General features: G+C 40.4%; 1 protein-coding gene across 1 annotated transcript in view; it reads right to left on the bottom strand.

The window, feature by feature from the left end:
• Nucleotides 1-20786, bottom strand: part of PARD3B (par-3 family cell polarity regulator beta) — a 229794-nt gene that overhangs the window by 154738 nt on the left and 54270 nt on the right. The window contains exon 3 of the mRNA XM_025211033.1: nucleotides 11524-11634. Coding sequence (XP_025066818.1) covers nucleotides 11524-11634 — 111 coding nt within the window. The remainder of the gene's footprint in view (nucleotides 1-11523; nucleotides 11635-20786) is intronic.

Below are 20786 nucleotides of genomic sequence, written 5' to 3' on the forward strand. Positions count from 1 at the left end.
GTCACGGTGCCATGACTGAGTGAAGACTTCCAGTTGTTCCTGCTTCTTTCCCAGCCTCCATGCATTCATGTAAGGACACCTGAAATATCTATCCAGTTATCCTACTTTCTCAAGAAGAATTACAAGGCTTCCCCTATTGTCCCCTCCTGCTTGTGCTTCCTTGAATTCACCCACTTCCACATTTACATCATAGCTTTGGTTCCCACCCCAGGGCATACCTAGTTTAAAGCCCTTCTGACTAGGTTAGGTAGCCTGTCTGCAATCATGCACTTCCCATGGAGGAAGACTACCATGAGGTGGGGAAGGCAGATGGAAACTGCTTTATGCCAGCCCTGCTCAGAGGGGATTCTCAATACAGTAGTGAATATCTGAATATAAGACACAAATATAAACACAATGCAACCAGCACTTAAACATGCACCAAAGATAAAGACCTGAATTTCAGTAGTCAACACCTCTGAGCCGGAGATCCTAAGGAGCTGGGGGACTTCACAGAAGAACTGGTTGAGGATGTTGGAGTGGCAGAAGGGCAGCCTAAAGGTGTTCCCCGTGTGCAGGGCAGAGTACAGAAGAGCAGCGCTCCAGGCCCTGGCTGCCATTAGCAGACAAGCTCACCTGTTCATCACTGTCTCATTGGCAGTGGTTTGCAGATGGGCACTGCACGTTGGCTGCATCCTAGGCTAACGGGTTTACCCTGTCCACTCAGGGTCATCATGGCAATCACCACATTTGGGAGCAGAAGGTATTTTACCGCATAGTTGGATTTGTAGATGTCATGACCCAAAGGCATTTTATCCCCGCCAAGTTGCAACTTCATTGCACGGGAGAGTTTCCTATTGTAGAGGAGAACCCCGGTGCAGGGACAAGTTTCCCGCCTATTTGCAGCTTCTTTTGCAGAGTGCATTGCTCAAGTTGCAAGAGAAATGCACGGTGCAAAAGAGTTCCCACCACCAGTATGCAAATTCGTTCCCCGTAATTGGCTAGTGCTAAATTATTCACACGTGGCGGCTAGCGATTTGCCTGTTAGCCGTATAAGAGGCTTGAGCGGGCTTGAGCAGTTTCCGCCCAAGCCGAAGAGGACTCCACATCCATCTCGTGGGGACTCTGGGTACACGGCAGGGTAATAGAGACCCTGTGTGAGATTCAGAGGAGCTTGGCGACCTGATCCATCGCCCACCTCTTCCCGTCTTCGAGCGCAAATTTTATAAGACGTATCTCCGATTCCGATTTTGGTGGCGCGTTCACCCAGAGCATCCAGAGCTCTGTTCCGTGGAGCCTAGCAACCTCCACGTGACTGTCCGTGTTGTCTGTGTCTGTAACCGCAACTCAAGCAAGTTTTCCAGCCTACACCACTGCCATCTCGGTGTAAGTAAACAATCTTTAAAACTACCGCTAAGCGTTTGTGCCTAATTCCAGCTCGTCGCCCTCCCTCTCCGATCCAGCGTGCCCGGGCTGCTGGCCACAGCCCATGTGCAGCACGAAAAAGGGCTCGGGTCGCTCCCGGCCCGCACAAATATATGTAAGGAAATTGCACAATATCTGCAGAATAACCACAAAGAAAGATACAGAGACTGAGTGTGAACAAATTATTCACTGCACATTGTTTGCTTAGCTCTGGTAATTAACAAAGTTGGTGTCTGGCAAAAAACATTACACTACTGTTTTTAAGAAAAGCATGGGATAATGTAATGACCACAGGATATCAAGGCCTTGATTTTATACACTACTTGCACGACAAGATCGCCAACCACATACTGTAATTCTGGTTTAGGATTAACTCAGAGAAAAAAACAGGCATCTACTGAATCATAAAAACCATTTCCTGCAGCAAGTAGGCGTTCTTGGAAAGCCTCCTATGCAAATACTAACCTGTCACAACTCTGCTTAGCTAGTGAGATCTGACAAGCTCACAACACAAGGTGCTTTTACTGCATAAATAGTTTTATTTTTCTCCATTTGAATGAAATTCAAATACTAGAAGCTTCAAAACAATACTGGCTTGATATTAATTTTCCCTAAATTGTCTTTCAATTAAATGAAATTTACATGCACAGAGTCTGTCTATAAGAATAAAATAGCCAAATTAATTTGAGTTTGGGATTGACAGGTAAAATTTTTAATTAACAGTTCCAGTTAAAAAATTGGGGTGAGTAAAACTGGCTTTGACTGAGGAGATAGGGTTTTTAAAGTTTTTGGTTTCAATGGACTAAGTTTGCTGAAGGGAATTAAGTGTGTGAACTAAACATGCAAATAAGAAGTCCCCTGTTGACTATGCCTATGAACTTGTGCTTTAATCCATCTGGCAGGAGGGCAGTTATAGGAGATAAGCTCTGCAATTATGGCATTGCGTTAAGCATCTGTTGAAGCAAAGCAGTGATTCTAATATAAAATATATACCGATGGAGAAGGCAAACCATTTTTCTGCCCTTTTTGACTCTGGGGTTGGTCAGAAACTGACCTAGCTCTGATAACAAGTTAGAAGAGCCAAAAGGCTGCTTTTAGTAATGCCAGACAGAATGGTCTCCTGGGAACCATTCTGTAAGCCCAGAATCACCAGAACACTAGCTTGTAAGTAGTGCTATGACACTAAATGTAATAAATTATTTGGATGATGTAATAAATTATACGGATGGAACACAGCACCAGACAGGATGAACTGCACCAATGAGTCCAGTCCCCTGTGATTGCAGAAAACTGGATAGTGGATCCTTTGTGGACTAAATATCTACAAGCATAATCTACTCTGTTCCCTTCCATGCACCACGGCTATGACGTACTCTGTAAGATCTTTTGATAACCTGGAATGTGCTACAGGAAGAAAGCAAGAGAGTCCAAGGATGTTGATGTGGCAATGGCAAAAAAATTGGAAGCAATGTTTTCAAAGGTGTACCTTAAAAAAAAAGTGTCACACACTGGCTCATTTAACTTGGGAGAGCCAGGCTAGTACCAGTGAGGCATTCTGATCTTTTTAGCTAGGCGGATAAGCGATAGTCCTTGAAAAAACCTTCCCTGCATCATGAAATAACTGTCCCCATGAAGACTAAGCCATGGAAACAAAACTATAGGAAAGAAACTTTGGGTGTTCATTAGAGCACTGAACTATGATATGTTGGGAAGAGCTGTGTCCAGACATTTAGGGCATCTGGGGAAGAAATGTGATAATAGGAATAAGGGATTGTATGTCAAATAATCTATTTTATGCACCAGTCTGGGTCTACTGCCAGCATAACAATATAATGAACTTTTAAAGCCAGAACATACTGAGTTCCAGTCCTGGACATGTAGGCTAGGGACAGACATTCAAAAAGCCTGAGCCTAAATTGATTCAATCTTTACAGATTAGTCTAACCTGCAACACTTGAATGGATTTGGAGGAGAATAGACATTCCCTTTTCATTCCAGAAATGTAGCTCTCTCTTCCCTTCCCCAGTTCTGAGCTGAGGGGTGGGGGCGTGGTCAGGCCCTGGCAGGATGCTCTGATTAGAGAGGGATCCTCTCCACCCTCGCTGCTCCTGACCAGCAGGGAGTTGCTAACTCAGTGTTTATCACCCCTAACTTGGTGTTTATCAGCCCATTAAGAAAACACAAGGAACTCATTAGTTCAAGCTCTTCTTATACAGCTTTTTCCAAGGAAGGAATGGAGGGAAATTACCAGCTACCTGCTGATTAGCTCCAAAAAGCCCTAAGCCTACATGGTCCTGTCTGCCTTTGTCCCGTCTGCCACAGCATGGACCGTAGTCAGCATGTGGTATGCTGGCTAATACTAAGAGGTGTCTGTGTAAGGCAGAGGGGAGAGGGGAATCCCTGCTTCAGCAGGGAGTGGTGAGGGGGAAAGGGGGAACAGGAGGAAGCCAGGCAGACCCTGCTGTATGTGCAGTCTCTGCCAGAGCTGCAACCAGGGAGTGGGCAGCCCAGCTCTCTGGAGTAGAGAGCCCTGCCCAGCCCAGAGAGCATGTTGGGATTCTGGGAGAGTCTGGGTTAACTTAAACCAGGAAGGGGTACATAAACCGGTTTGATCCAAATCAGTTAAGTCTGATACTACATTCAACCAGGTTTATCTTAAACCAGTTTCAGCCACTTTCAAACTAGTTTATGTGCACTGAACATCTGTTCTGTTACAGGTTTAAACCAGTTTATATCACTTTAACCAGTTTGTGTGTAATATCTGTCCCTAGCTGTATTGTGTCTGAGGTGCCCTCTTTTGGTGGACTAGAGCATGTTTTTGTCTGGGTTTGTCAAACCACATTTTGTTTTTAGCAACACTGCAAATTGGAATGGGAAGTTCAAAAACTGCCACTTGGTTCTAAATGCCATGTCATGATCTCTGAAACACGGGAGAGGATTTCTTCCATCAGCCAAGTGTCAAACCCTTGGTGTTCGATGGTAGGCTTTTATTACATGCTGTGGTATGTACAGCAGCAGCAGATCTAAAATGAGAATCATTTAGAATCAATGGGTTGGGACTAATCTGTTCTCCTGTCCAGTGCAAGCACTGTCACTGTAATAAACGGAAATCTGATAACTTCATACTGTCAGCACAAAATGAAACTATGACCTTGACCTGGGCAACATCATCCACTAATTTTTTCATACTCCAACATACCATACCAGGCTGCTATGATCTAATAAGAATCTAAAAGTAATTAACTGGAATTTTTGAAAACTGAAGCCTTAATCAAATATGTATTCTTATCAGAGTTCCAAGCCAGCAATAAATTGGGACATTTAAAAAACTGGGATCTGATCCAATCCGTGATCTGATCAGGGTTCAATGGTTATAATAAATTGGGACTATTAAAACTGGGATCCTATCCAACACTTTATTTTGTCTAAACCACAGGACCTAGCTGTGCTGCAAAGTCAGGAATATTCAATGAACAGTAATGCCACATTGGATTAACCCTTAATAAATAATGGTAGAAAAACATAGGCATCCCAAACATTCATGGTCTTCCCTGAGTTGAGCAATTATCAAGATTTTATCAGGGACTCAATCTGCCTGTGTTCACTTTTTTTCTTTTATTAATTAATAATCATAATACTACTCCTAGAAGAATCAGCAAAACTACAGCATAGGCACAAAATCTTCATTATTTTGCTAACGGTCTCTGTGCACATGATTTCAAATGAGCTATGCAGTTAAAAGGCTCCTAAAGTTTTGGTTCAGAGTGCCATAAGCATCCACTTCTAATTCCAAACAATCACTGACTGTTTTATCAGACTACAGTTCATGTGGCTATTCTGGTTTTCATTTTGATTTCCAGTAACATACAAATCCTCCATAATCAAATAAAACAAAATAAATGCTGATAGAATGGGAATAGATTTTCACTCACTCATATTCTCTCAGATATAAATGGTCTCTAAATGTTTTTATTTCAGTAAGATGCATTTATTTTGTATAGGGATCTTGCAGCTGCAAAATTAAATCTCAGTTCACCAAATATCAAAAACACATGTATTGATTTTAACTATGGAAACAGGCAATAAGCACTGCAACCAAGGAGAAGCTCACTGAAGCTTTTGGATGGTTTCCGAAAAGTAAAGAAAATGAAGAATCTTGAATACAGAAATTGAAACCATTTAACTTTCCTCAAATTTGAGATTCACTTTTACTTAAGCATTCAGTTTGCCAGTTGTTGAAAACAAGAGCCAGATGTTCCCTTTGCTTTTTTAACTTTCTGCTCAAAAACTCAATTTTTTTTTCTTTTTTAAAAACAACCCTTCTCAGTTAATTCCAATGAGGAACACTAAACCAAGGTTTAATTAACAAAACAAGCTAGGTACCTCTCATAATGAACTGGTGCAGAGCATTGACTTGTATATGGAGTGCTTTTATACTCACTAAGTCATATGATATTTATTAAAATATTCCCAGTTTCAATAAGGTGCTTCATTTAGGGAAATTTTATTCTAATGTCAGTAAGATGTTCAACTCTGCTGGAAGGGGAACTTTGGTCTTAGCAGGGTTATTCTAGTAAAATAATCCTAAACAAACAGGAAAAAATAGTTTTCTTTCAACTGATATTTGCTTTATTTGCATTTAAAAGGAGAATAAATAATTATGTACAAAGCTCAAGAACCTAATATATTTATCTAGTTTGTTCCACCAGGATTTTCAAAGGTTAAATAATTAAAAGGTAGCTCCCCCATGAGTTAGACAGAAAGGGGGGAAAGCCTTAGTTGAAGAAAAAATCATCACCTCTCTCAATATGTAATAATTTACTAAAACATCTTGTTTTTAAAATGTTAAAATGACAGATCTGGTAGAAATTTATTCTAAGCATCCTGAAAATACTCATTTTACTTGGCTTGATCACAATTCTTATAACATAAGGCTTAGACATCATATTTGCTTTTCCTTTTTATGGGCAGATTCTAGACCTTTGGTGCTGATGTTTTATTATGGTCAAACCCTCTGAAGCATGAACAAAATGATGAGTTTATTTAAATAGGGCCTCAATTCAATGAACCATTTGACTTGTAATAGGAAGGACAAACCACCACTGCAAAGCATCAACTGGCAGGGTAAGGAAAACTACTTATACAATCTTACTGTGTAGCTCTGATATTCTTCTGTGAAGATTTAGTCATGGAGGCATGTGAAGGGAAAAAGGAAAAAAAAACACCCTAAAATTTAGAGGGGGTGCTGTAATTGAAATAAGCAATTGGATACTGATCAGGCTATTACCGAAAAAAAAAAGGACCAACACCCCAACTTCCCATTAAGTACTTCAAGCATGTCATAGTGTCAACTGCATGGTAAGAGACAGGTTTTAAAAAGAATTGATAGTCTTGTGGGTTCAATTCTTAGTCCTGACGGAAACTTCCTAATATGACCGTGGACACATCACTAAATTGATCTGTGCATCAGCTTTCCATCTATAATATGGGGATATTGTTACTATTTATTTCCTTTGTTCTCTTCTATCTAGATCATAAGCTGTTGGGGGGTAGGGTCAGACCCTTATGTGTTTGTACAGTGTCTCATGCAATGAAGTCCTGTTTCTGGTTGGAACTCCTAGGCTATGGTAATGCAAACAATAAGTAATAATGATGTAGATTTGGCACAACATTTTAGTGTGGAATTTGGAACTAGCACAGAGAATCAAGCAAGAAAATAGAGAGAGTAGCATATGAAAGTTCAAAAGGAAGGTGTGGAATGGAAATAGGATCTACCTGCCTCCATCAAAACCAGGGGTTGGTTTCACCTTTTAAGGCTAAAATATGCAGTCTGATGCCGAATGAATCTTATGAAATGTTAATTTATAGGGGGATGGGATGTAGATGGGAAAAACTGCATCTTGCAAAATTCCAAAAGACATGCTACTCTTCTAAATTGGAAATGCACTTCCTATCGGAAAATATTCCCAGCTGAGATCTTGAAACAGGACATTAGCGCTGGAGGTATGCCAAATGTGCAGTGCATGCAAAACTAACATCCAAAACCATGCAAAGTCCACAGCTGCTAGGATGCTGAAATACCCTTGATCATTAATCCTGTCACATGCACCCCAAAAATCAACTGCTCTGTCATCTTGGCCTAGCACCTGATATAGACAGCTAAGGTCTGGGGGGGCAGAGAGGTGAGGGGAGAAGATGTGTATGCATATATACATTGATTCATGAAGAAGAATGGATACTGATTAATGTGATATAGCCTTTAAATAGCTAGACAATAAGCATGTAAGAACATTGACGTATAGGTGCAAGCAGCCAAACTACGTTTCTTATTGTAGGGATTGGATCAAGACTGCTCAATAAAAATTACTTAAATAACTGCTCACAGGAAGAGCAAATTAGATACATAATTAAAATAATTTATGAAAGGCAGTATTAGAAATGTAATTTGTGTTTTATGGAAGAAATAGGATTTGTTAGATTTTTTTTGTTCATAGTTTTGTAGTCTATTGTTCCACAGTTATAGCTTGTTAGTTGTGCCATAAATTCGCTTCATTCCCAACAAGAACTCACTTGGAAATATGATGCCTATATTCTAGTAAATCTTTATTGGAATTCAGTTTGTTAAAGATGAGATAAAGTATGCAGAATTACAGTTAGTGAAGTCATAGTAGTAGTAAGATCTATGGTGTGGACTCACTGCAGGTTTTCTTTGCCAATATATGCATTAAAATCTAAAGCTTGAATTACATTATATGTTATGGGATTACTTAATCTTCAGACACAGTTATAAAACTCTTCTTTTACTGTCTTCATGAGTATCATCATCAGGTGAACAGTCAACAACAATATAAAGTATTGAATTTCCTTTGAACTGGGTAACGCATTTTTTGGCTGATCTCAATCAACCTCTTTGTATAATTTTTACACTGAAACATAGAACAGGGAACCAGATGTTATTTTCCTTTATTGCTGATAAAGTCATTTCAACCTTGTGATCAGCAATACAAGATAGGGTTCAAAAGTCAGTCTGTCTAGAGTCTTTTAACTGCTAAACACATGCTACACTCTTGTTTTATTTAGAGAACTGACATGACCTGCTTATGTTTATAGTGCATTGTCACTGTTTTGGGGATATTCTTACTTTTTTAATGTATAAGCAGAATTAACTGACAGAAAACAGAGAGAAAATGCTAGTCTTATGGATTGTGGCAGAAGAATCAAATAAGAAAGTTAAAAATATAATCTATGGTCATCAACCTTTCAGCCCACCTGCTGTTCTCCATTTCAGTCTCAAAACACTTCCAGGTCACATTTAAATCATTATTAGAGAAATCAGAACAATGCAGACGTTGAGCTGCCAGTTTATAATTCAGCCGTACCAATTTACTGTCAATCAGGGGCTGATTTTCTTTAAAAAGCAGTTAACACTAAAGAAATACTAAGAACAATTATGTTGTGTCCAACTGGAACATTAATCCTTTAGACTGAAGGGTTCATTCCTTTCTGTCTGCCAACATTTTAGTAAATGACACTGGCCCTTTAACAGATGGGAGACATACTTCTTAGCTTGCCAGTATCCTAATAAAAGACACTGGCTTCTTTAAAATGAAGGACACATACCTCTCAAATTGCCAGCATACAAACTGGGAGGCAGCAGTTTAAAATAAAGAAGGCATGCAACTCTCTGGCAAAATCAGGGACACGCAATAGAAATTTTAAAGCATAAATTTCACCCTGCCGTTATTTAGTTTAGATAACCTATCTCCTGAAACACTGGGTAGGACATCCAAGATCAGCGCTCTACCCTGCTCTATTTTTGAATGAGTGGAATTATCATCATTAATGATATTTGAGGGTTTTCCCCCAATACATCTCTTCAGCTCTCTGTTTAAAATCACTAAAAATGCATTGTGCAATACTTCTCCAAGTAGGCAACAGTGAATGAGAGGAGATGGATGCCTCATATGATTAGTGATCAGCAACACAAAAGCTGGGCTATTCCTTCAGCCAAGAGAGAGACAAGCTACCTGCCATGTACTCCAAGGAATAAGTGATGCCCATTTTCTCCCCGTTCTCCAATGGGTAGTATAGTCACGAGAGAGGAGGACCCTACTGTGCATCTCCGTTTCCAGGGTTATCCATATTAACCACTAAGACTAGACCTATATGTCAAGACTGCTTAAGCTAAAGGACAACATCCTCTTACTGGCAGCTGTAGCAGATTCATTAACTTCTTATGAAAAACTAGCCCCTAGTGAGGAACAAAACCACACTTTACAGTAGTGTAATTTATATCCAATATCTAATTATCACCAGTCAGGAAGGTAAAGGTTTGCTGACCTTCAGGCCTACCTATTTTTCCAGTCTTCTGAAGAGCAGAAACTCAGGAAAACAGAAGTGCTGAGACGTAAAAACTAGCTCTATTGCATTGGGAAGGCAACAAAGTTGCTGATGTTGTGCAGGGACTAAGTGTATTTATAGGCGGGGGGGAGAGGGAGAGAGCGAGCAATGTTCTTTATACTCTCAGGATCTGTTTTAGCCTTGGACACCTATGCTTATTGCCTTACAGCACCCAACCACCAGGTGGCAGGAAAGCCAATCTGCATTGAGTAAGTGGCTGCTCCAGAATGAAACTGACAACATGGCACATGTACCCGAGTAACTTTCTCTGGAGTTCACTGACTTCCAATTTCTGCAGAACAGCGTTTCCTTTGTAGCAAGCACTGTGCATTGTGTACTTGCTCCACTGTGGAGTAAACATATTGTGTATTAGGGCTGTGCAAAGCTTTGGTCACTGTTTCAATTTGGCAGAGATTTGGCCTAATTTGGCAGCCAAATCTTCAAATCTGTATCAAATCAGAAGACCCTTTAAACTCTCCAAATTGAATTGGAACCCTTTGAATCGATTCAGAGAGATTCAGAAAGATTTGATGATTCAGATATAGACACAGCTTTAAATGTTTTTTCTACATACCTCAAAGGTACCAGGCAGCTCATGAATGCTGAGATGCTGGGGTGGATGGAACGTCCCACAGGACTGTATGTGTGTGTTGGGGGGGAGGGGGTGGTCCTCAGCGTGCTTGGCAGTGGACCTGGAAGTGGACCAGAAACACTTCTGGTCCACTTTCGGGTTCGCCAGGGAGTGTGTGGGGGACCCCCTGCCCTGGCAATTGGTGCCTCCTGGGTCTGAGAGGGCACCTGGGGTCCCCCTGTGGCAGATTGCTGAGCTGGTGGGGCATGGGAGGCAGTCCCAAACACACTCCTGCAGGACACTCCATCTGCCCCACCATCACAGCGTTCACGAGTGCCTGGTACCTAAAGGTATGTAGAAAAAACATTTAAGGCTGTGTCTGTGACTGAATTGCTGATTCTCTGAATTAGCATCGAATCTTCAGATTCAGATCCAGCTGAATTAAATTCGGACAGTGATCCAAATCAATGAATTGAATCACTGTCCCCAATTTGTGCCGAATCCAAATCCGAACTGAATATGGCCTGTTTCGCACACTCCTATTGTGTATCTAGGCACTGATGTAAATTTCTCCTTTAACCTTCAGTAAACAACACAAGAAGAATCTACCAAACTTGTTCTTTAAGCATAAAAAAACTACTAACTGACACTACAGCCAAGTTGAAGTCAGAGGAGTCCTGGAGCTCTGCAAAACACCATAGGAATTCGAGGAAGGAAAGAGAGCCTGGAGGTTTAGCATAGGCTACTACAGTTGCTTTGGAAAAGCAAGGAGAGAGAGAACCCAGAGTCCCAGAAGCAGCAGCTCATACAATATTGGGAAGGAGGGGAAGAGAAACAGAGCCAGAGCTCAAAAGAATCTCCTCCCACTGGTGCTGAGTAAGGGTTCATCCCAAACAAGAAATACTGAAGCTGGCTGTGCAGGGAGAGCATTCATTTCTGTGAGAGTCAAGGAGAAAAGAGGCTGTTTTGCAACAACCTAGCACCAGCTTGAGGAAACGAAAGCCAGAAGGCTAGCCTAATGTTGTTGAATGGACATGACCCAGTACCAGCAGGCTAAGACAGCATTTCATTGCCTGCAGCCTGGAATCACTGGCTTGGGTGTCCTATTCTAGAGCTAATCCATAGAGACTCTTGTACATTTTACTCACCTCTCACACTCTTCTTTCATCTTTTCCAGTTCCTCTTCTCTAAGAATGTTGTGTTTTGGATTGCCTTTCTGGTCAGTTTTCCCCCCTTTATCCTCTTTCTTCTTCCCAAATCTGGTTAAGATATAAGGAAGAGAGCAAGAGAGAATTAGTGGAGAGACAATGCAATATTTATCAAGCACAAAGCACCTGGAGATTTATGCAGCTATAACCTAGCGAACTTTTGCCCAAAGTGTGATATTGATCACAAAGACATATTAAAATAAAATAAAATAAACTACCAATTATTCTGAGTTTAGATCATTTACAAAGTATTTGATTGTGAATACATTTGGATCTTGCCTGTTTAATGGCATTGTGTATTAGAAACATAAACAAAAAGCCCTGAAATAAAAGGCAGTGGAATGCTAAACTATTATTAGCATACATTTTAAATTTGATGAAGGTTCTTCTTACCAGAGGATGGCCTCTGTAAAGTAATTTTATTGGCCTTGGTGTCAACACAGAGTTGGCCACACGTTCTGATCTTATCAATAAAAATTGTCATTCATTCATTCATGGCCTTAATTGAGAGGTACAGATTTTGGTCTGTATTTTTGTTTAAAATCAAACGGAGGTACAATAAATAGAAGAGATAAATCTTGCTATATTGCAAGACTAGAGGGACAGCTCATTCAGAAGAGTTCCCTTTACAAGTATAATTGGGCTTTTGCTTCCTATTGTCATTTAATGTGTATGTTACACAAGTAACATTGGAATGAGGGTACAGGATAGGAATCAGGACACAGGTCCTGAGGAAGTACAGGTTGGATGAATGGACTGTAAGGTAGATAGAAAGCTGGCTGGATTGTTGGGCTGAATAGGTAGTAATCAATGGCTCAATATCTAGTTGGCAGTCAGTATCAAGTGAAGTGGCCCAGGGATTGGTCCTGGGGCCGCTTTTGTTCAATATCTTCATTAATGATTTGGAAGATGGGGATGGATGGCACAGTTAGCAAGTTCATGGATGACACCAACCAGGGGGGGGGGGGGGGGGGGGAGGTAGATACATTGGAGAATAGGACTCGGATTCAGTGTGACCTAGACAAATTGGAGGATTGGGCCAAAAGAAATCTCATGAGGTTCAACAAGTACAAGTGCAAAGTCCTGCACTTAGGATGGAAAAATCCCATGTATCAATCCTAGCCTGGAGACTGACCGGCTCAGCAGCAGCTCTACAGAAAAGGACCTGGTGGTTATAGTGGACAATAAGATGGATATGAGCAGAGATGACCTGAGCAGAGTGCAGGGCCTGGGACAAATCAGCCCGTGTGGGGCCCCACCTCCATGGGACACAAGGAAGCCGGAGGTGGATTCAGTGGCAGGGTCGGGGTGGTGGGGAGGGGAGGGGAGGTGCTGAGTGGCCAAATGTGCCAGATTTGACAGCAGACTCGGTGGCGGGGGTGGGGGGTTGCCAAGTGGCCGGACATGAAGCCAGCAGCAGCGTGGAGTTGCCGTGGCCTCTCGGCTCAGCTCTGCAGGGCCCCCCAAAGTGCGGTTGCCCCAATTTGCACCCCCCTTGTTATAAATATGTCCTTATGAATATGGCCCTGGATATAAGTCAGCAGTGTGACCTTGTTACCTAGAAGGCTAACAGTATACTCGACTGTATTAGTAGGACCACTGCCAGCAGATTGAGGGAAGTAATTATTCTGCTCTATTCTGTACTGATGAGGTCACATCTGGAGTACTGTGTTCAGTTTTGGGCCCCCCACTATAGAAAGGAGGTGGACAAGTTGGAGAGCATCCAGCAGAGGGCAATGAAAATGGTTCAGGGGCTAGGGCACATGACTTCTGAGGAGAGGCCAAGGGAACTGGGTTTCTTTAGTCTGCAAAAGTAAAGACTGAGAGGGGATTTAATGGCAGTCTTCAACTATGTGAAGGGTGGTTCTAAAGAGGATGGAGCTAGACTGGCCTCAGTGGTGACAGATGACAGAACAAGGAGCAGTGTTCTCAAGTTGCAGCAAGGGAGGTTTAAGTTGGATATTAGGAAAACTTTCTCACTAGGAGGGTGGTGAAGCACTGGAACAGGTTACCAAGAGAGGTGGTGGAATCTCCATCCTTTGATCCTTTGCCTGGATTGACAAAGCCCTGGCTGGAATGATCTAGTTGGGGATGGTCCTGCTATGAGAAGGGGGTTGGACTAGATGACCTCCTGAGGTCCCTGTCAATTCTAATTTTCTGTGATTCTATGTAGTGTTCCAAAGGTCCCAAACAGTATTGGGGTTCTGCTGCATTATGCATAGTATAAATTCAGGTAAAACAGTTTCTGTTCCATACAGCTTGTAAGAAGTAACTAAATGGCAAAGTTACATTTAATTTCTCATGCAGCTAGAATCATAAGAAGTTGGACAAATTAATGCACTGTGGTCCACTTTCTAACAGGAGCCCTCTCGCCCCCTTTGCCCAAGTCTGAAACCCTTTGTTTCATAAGACCAAATGATTTTTACCATATTTCAACCTTTGAAGTGTCATTCCACACAGATGAAAGCTAACAACTTTCAAGCAATCATTGCTCTGCTAAGCCTCCTGTATTTAAATTCATTGCTCCACATCCAAACTCTTCTGCAGCCATATGCAATGTTTTCTGAGTGACCTCTTTTACTTTTAATTTTTCCTATCAGCCCAAACTACCTTCAATAGAAAATCTGAAGTACAACACACACAGTTAACTGGTGTAAGTCACTCCATTTATAAAGGTTCCTAAAGTAATCATCCAAATTTGCAGTGAATTTAATCCATTGGCCTAAGCCTATAGTAAAACAAAGTCATTAAGTACTAAGGAATACCTTGAAGAAAAATAAGGTCCCAATCATAATCAAAATGATCTCTCTGTGTCTGTATCTCCCTGTGTACAGACATGCATGAGTGTATCCAGGAGAGGAGAGAGGGGCATGTAAACATACCCCCTTCAACTCTGCTGTGACGTGCAATGAGGTCTCTGAGCTCCCTGGCCAGCCAGCATGGACCCCTATTGGAGCTGCATATGTAGGTAGCTCTTTGAGCGCAGAAGCTGGTCAGCATCTTGCCAGAGCCATGGCTTTTGTTCAGCTCTGGAGCCCAGGGGGTGGGTGCCATTACCATTCACTCTGTTTCCGCTGCCTCCCCCCCATCCCCACATCCTTCCCCACACTGAATTTGGGGGCACAGGAAGAGAAAGCATAAACAGGCTCCAGAGCTCTGTAAAAGCAGTGGCTCCAGCAAGAATCTGCACTGACCAGGTGGTGAGCTCCGAGAGCTACCTGCCTACAGATCTCTTGCAGGAGGCTGTGCTGATCAGCCAGGGAGCTCAGAGAGCTCACTGCATATGCACAGCTCAGCTGAAAGGGAGTGCGATTACATCCCCTGCATCCTACCCTGTCTGTGTGTAAAAGACATATGTGGTAGAGGAGATGGAAGCAGCCCAGGTGCCAGGCTGCAGGACTTTACTGATCTTGCACCCAGAGAAGAAATATTTCAACATGGTGGCTCTTCAATTTGAAATGTGCAGGGAAAATACTGTAAGTACAGGCACCACATACCTATGTCATTTCCCCTACACTTTTGCAATAGGACCACAGCCCCAAGGCCCTACTTAAAACTCTTAACACCCTTTCAGGGGCCTCCTGCTCCAAACACACATGTATGCAGCCACCAACAGTCCTATTTTTGTTTTTATATAATCTCATTTCAGATCTATCAGATGCATGGAAGATATTACATTTAATAATTATGTTCATTCTGAGTAGAAAGTGGCAGTCTGACCCTGCTACTGGCTTCTGTGGTCCCCAGAGACTGTGCAGCCTCTAACACAGGAGATGGGATTTTCCAAGATTTGCTACATTCCTCCCCACCCCACCTCTTCAGCCAGGAGACTGGTGGGGGTATGTATGATAGAAAGGGACTGACACTGTGAAAGTGAGTTCACCTGGGTGACTGAAATGGTCTCACAGATATGAGAAGGCCTAGGCATAAAAGAAGAGTTAGATGGGACCTTGCAGATTTCATTTCATACTGACATATCAAACAAACAAGCCAGCAAACTACAACAAAAACATTGCGGGTCCATCACCTGCCAGGTTCGATAGGAAAAGATTCTGCCTTCCAACAGCTGTGTATTCATTGAAGGTCTCATAGCAGTTTCCTCAAGAGAGAGTGCATTAGTTCTTGCATCCTGGTTATAATCCAGCTCTGGTAGTTTGTTTATATTCTGTCTGCCTACATTTCCCCCATAGTTTCAATTACGAGTTTGTGGTGTCTAGTATATGACTCTAGTATTTATTGATTTTGAAAACATTATTCTTGGGCATTTTGTATTAGTGCAGGGAGGTATAGTTGGATATGTTGCATACTCAAGAGAAATGTGAAAAAAAGATACCTATCATCCTTTACTTTCAAGTCTAGGTATTATTTCTTGCTTACAGAGGAAATATTTAAAAATAAAAAATAAAATGACAATTCTGATTGTAATAACTGTCAATTTGACAATTTTCAGCAAAAACACTGCTGGCTGCGGGTATGGCTGCCGTTGCCACAAACTGGTAAGTTCAAATGTAATTATAAACTCAGAATGTTGGGTTGGTCTTGACAAAAACAAGTTTCTCTGCTATTTTTGGCTCCACATGGGATGTGTATGGGCTTACAATACTCACCTGCTATACAAAATACATAGTATGTAGCCTGAGGCTGGAAAAATGTTCTGATTTTTGGCTTCTTCTAAACATTACTAAAGCCCTAAAAAATCTATTCCTTCTTTCGTTATTATTGTAATATGTTTTTGGGCACAGAAAAAATCCAGCATAAATAATAAAAACAACAGTCACAATGGCAAAAATCCAACAGCGTTTTTTAAAAAAAGGAATATATATTGCATAAAACTATAAAACAAAAAAAATCTAGCATCTCATCTGAGTTCATTTGCATATTACTGTCCTGACATTTATGGTTTTTGCAAAAGGCCTGTTTTCTAAGGTGTTCTAAATTTCCATGGACAGATGATGATTAAATTCACTTCTACTCACTGCAATTTTGAATGGTTTTGCTCATTCCCGGTTTAATATTTTCTAATATACATAGGGGGGAAAATCCTCCCTTGCTTACTTCACATAGAGTTTGATCTTGTTTCCACTGAAGTCTGTAACAGAGCACCTACTGATTTCAATGGGACAGAATCAAGCCCATTGTCACAATTACATTGTGGAATTAATCAAGCTTAGATGAAAATTCTGTGAAAATTGAATGGCTTTAGGACAGAGGTTTTAATCATCTACAGGTAACAACTGGATTATAGTAAAACTTGCCTTTTATATTAATACCACTGATATAAGAATAAAAAAAATTACATATCTAGCTTTCCAACACTTTCTCTTTGCACTGTATGTAGAATAATTCCCTTAAGTTAATGACTGACAGAATTGCGATTTATTGAAAATCTTATGTAGCAAATGGAGGGACATAATTAGGCAGTCTTAAAAATGAATTTCTTGCATGTACCCATCTAAGTAATCTCCCATGGAATGGAACTAATAATAATAATAATAATGGGAAATAAACAAGTAGTCCAAGTTATGCACTTATGTGATCAGCAGTATTATGATTACCCAGTGTAAATTCCTGCGAAGGAAGCTCTATGAAGGAAGTTGTTACTATAAACCCATTAGTATGCTTTACATTATAGAAGGCCAATATTCTAAATGCTCTGTGTATACTACTCCTGCATGCAGAAGCAGAAAGGGATTTTCTTTACGTGATCTGATCTCACAAAGACAAAAACGAAGGGTGAATCATCCTTTTTGTGAAAGCCCCTGTACTATAGTTGAAAACATGTTGTACTACTGAGATGGATTCCCCTTTGCTTTATCTTTTGAAAGAAAATACCAATGGCCTGAGAATAACTAAGACCTTCTTTTCCATTAGAAACATTAACAGAATCAACTGTTTGAATACTAAATGGGTAATTTCTTCCTGGAATATTTATTACTGGCTGTGGTATCTAGGCTGAGAATATTTATATTTCTATAGTTAGTGTCTAGAATCTGTATTAAAAAATCTATAGGATCATTGAATCTGTTGATGTCTTTATCCTTTTTTGAATTTCAAGACTTTAGGGACAAGAAATGGAAACACAACTACTGTTCTATGTGGCTGTGCTGTTGTTCCTGGGATAAAATGTCTAAACCTAAAGCTGTGGTCATGGCAACACTTCATTTCTGCATTGAACACTGAGCTTCCAGATCTCAAATGTGTTGATATTTGCTTCAAGGATTAAAAAGCAAGGAGGTCTATAAAATTCCAGACTTCTAAGCAGGAGAAACAGCTGCTAGATAGAGTCCTGAGCAGCTTGCTAGTGAAATTCAACTATTGGGACTTGTTTAGTTAATTAGGTTCCCCCAGGTCGGTAGGTGTCACTGCAACTAATAAGGGATGCAATGGAACTGCCTGCATTTATGGTGAAGGAAAGATAATTCAACAGGGGACAAGACAAGAAAAAAAATGTAAATCTAACAACGTCATGAAATCTTGATAGCTCCAAAAAATGATCTGTAAAAAAAATCTGGAGTGATTTGTAAAGTACATATAATAAAAGCTTTTCCTCCTGATCATTTCACAGCAAATGAAAAAAAATGCTGAGACTATTAAAGCAGCTCACTTACGAAAGACTAGAAATAACCCTTAAAATTAAATTTAAATGTGAGTAAGAGTGAATGAGTGAGCAAGATAAAGATACTAATAAGGTATGATTTTCAGATCCACACAGGGACTATAAAAAGCTTATTAACTGCCACTACTGCCATGTGTTTTAAGTTATTTTATCACTCAGCTTTACAGCAGAAGAAATACTCTCTAGAAGCAGTGCTGTGCTTTGATTAATTACTTTCATACACAGACTTTTACAGGGGATTAGATATTGCTGTAAAGATCTTTAGTGAGTCAGACTGGTGGGTTGTGATTACTGGTCCAGACTCATTTTACATTTATGTTAATAGCAGTGTTAATGAAATAGATCTTTTACATTTTTAGTGTCTTCTACATACCTAAACAGTTTCTTTATTAAATGTTTACTTATTGGATGGAAGCTAAGCATGCTGTACAGTATTGTTCTAGTGGGACTAAAGACTTTGCTGAAGCTAAAGTTCCACACAGGGTAAAGAATATATAGCAGGTCTCAGGAGAAAAGTCAAATGTTGAGAACAAGCACACACATCTACAAAGTCCAATTTTAATTCAAACTAGAACACTACAGAGAGTAGTTAAATCTGTTTAGCTAAGGAAGGTACAAGCCTTCTTTTCTTGTCCATCCCGCCACCGCCTTTACAACAATGAAAAAAAGTTGCTTTGGAAAACAGTTTTAGTCACATTTGGTGTGTTTTCCTAGCCAGGAATAATTGCACAGACATTTTGGTGGCTCTCCAGACCATTCAACCTTTGGCTTGCTTCAAAAGCTGCACTAAGCACAGATCTACCCTGCAGATGGAAGCTGCTCTCAGTAGTAAACACAACAGAATTCTGCATTCACAGGACAGTTTGGGCAATCGCAGAAAGCTGTATGTGAAGAGAAAACTGACCTGGCAACAGGCTAAGAAATGTAATCAGGTACCATGCAGGCTCATTGGTTACATTTTCTGTAACTATATACGTCATGAGTATTTTGCAAATTCAGGTACATTTCAGTAACTACGTATACTTGTATTAGCTAGCCATCTTCAACTAAATTCTGAAGAGAGACTGATTGCAGCAATGAGACAATGGTATTTTAACTGATTATAGCAATAGAAAAAGGAAAGGTTAAAGAGAAAAAGCTGATATTCAAAAGATTTCTTTATTTATTAAGGGTGAAGCTGTCATTAAAAAACCATGTTATTAATACCAATATTTGTTGCCGCTATTTCTTATGCCAATATTGAGAGAACAAATACATTTTTTACTGTATTCAACTGCTGGGAACTTGACTAAAATGATTGAGCTTCCAGATACAGTCTAATGGGAGTAAAACTTATCTTTTTTTAACAACTCTGATTATACAAAAAAACCCACCCTTATTTCTTTGATGCCCAAATTAGCATCTTTTCTCCAGCATGCTGAATTAATTAGTACAGTGACAAAAGAATTAGTCCAGATAGGATCAAAGCTGAATCCATATTTATCTGGAATTTAAAATTAAGAATACAGAGCATTAACCCTCTATATTTCATGGAACTTTCTGTATCTAGTAAAACCAGCATTCTAAATTTTCATACAAAATAAATCAATAATGCAATATTTTTTTCTACCAGCATTCTTTTGGCAAGAAAATGAAACTTGCCTTAAGATCTGCTACAGCAGAAAACCTTTCCATTGTAGCAAACAATCCTTGATGTGCTTCTGTTATACACTGTTCATTATGTAACTTCAGAGAAAGCAAGAGAATAAAGCAAAAAGATCCAGAGAGGATACTTAAGCACATTTGTATTAATGCCTGGATTCTCAACTTGTAAGTCTATTTAAGACTTAGTCAAGAATTCATGTCACACGAGAAGATTGCTGTAGGATCTCACAGTAACTTATCTATAGTCTTCAATGCAGAGGGTCGAATTCAGAAGCTAAAATGTTAAATACATGCCCTATACTTTCAAGTGAAGCTCAGTACCATGGCATCTGTAGAAAAAACAATAAGAAGGGAATCTTTATGCCCAAATAAGTGTTCCCTAACTTTTGTGTTTTGATCAGTATAAATGCCTCCAACGTCATGTTTCATGTGGCATGCCACTCCACTCTTTCACTACCTCTAAAAGTCAAAACTTGCATAGACACCACAAAATAAAAAGTCAAGAGTCCCCAAAACTTTCCTAATATGCGTGATCATCATTACTGCTCTAACCCCCAAGTACTTCATCTCAAATATGGAATTTGCTCTCAGTTCAGACATACAGGGCATGTCTACATGACACCAAACGGAAACCTGGCTAGAGTGCCGTGCTTTAGTACTTCCTTTTGGAAGTACTAAAGCATGGTGCAATACAGGTGGTTACTGCGCCGTGCACATGGTGCGTGGTTAGATTTCGCCACTACATCAACATAGCAGTGCGCTATACCAGGGGGAGCACACCACTACAGGAATGTAGCTGGCAATCATGTGTAGACCCGCGTGATTGCTATGTCACTGTAGTGTGCTGCATGGTGGTGCAGCACATTGCTATGTTGCCATAGGGTGACATGTAGATGTGCCCTCAGACTACCTCATTCTTTGAACTGGCTGGTAGGAGCGCTTA

The sequence above is a fragment of the Alligator sinensis genome, unplaced genomic scaffold, assembly GCF_000455745.1.
Source record: "Alligator sinensis unplaced genomic scaffold, ASM45574v1 scaffold372_1, whole genome shotgun sequence".
Classification (NCBI taxonomy): Eukaryota; Metazoa; Chordata; order Crocodylia; family Alligatoridae; genus Alligator; species Alligator sinensis.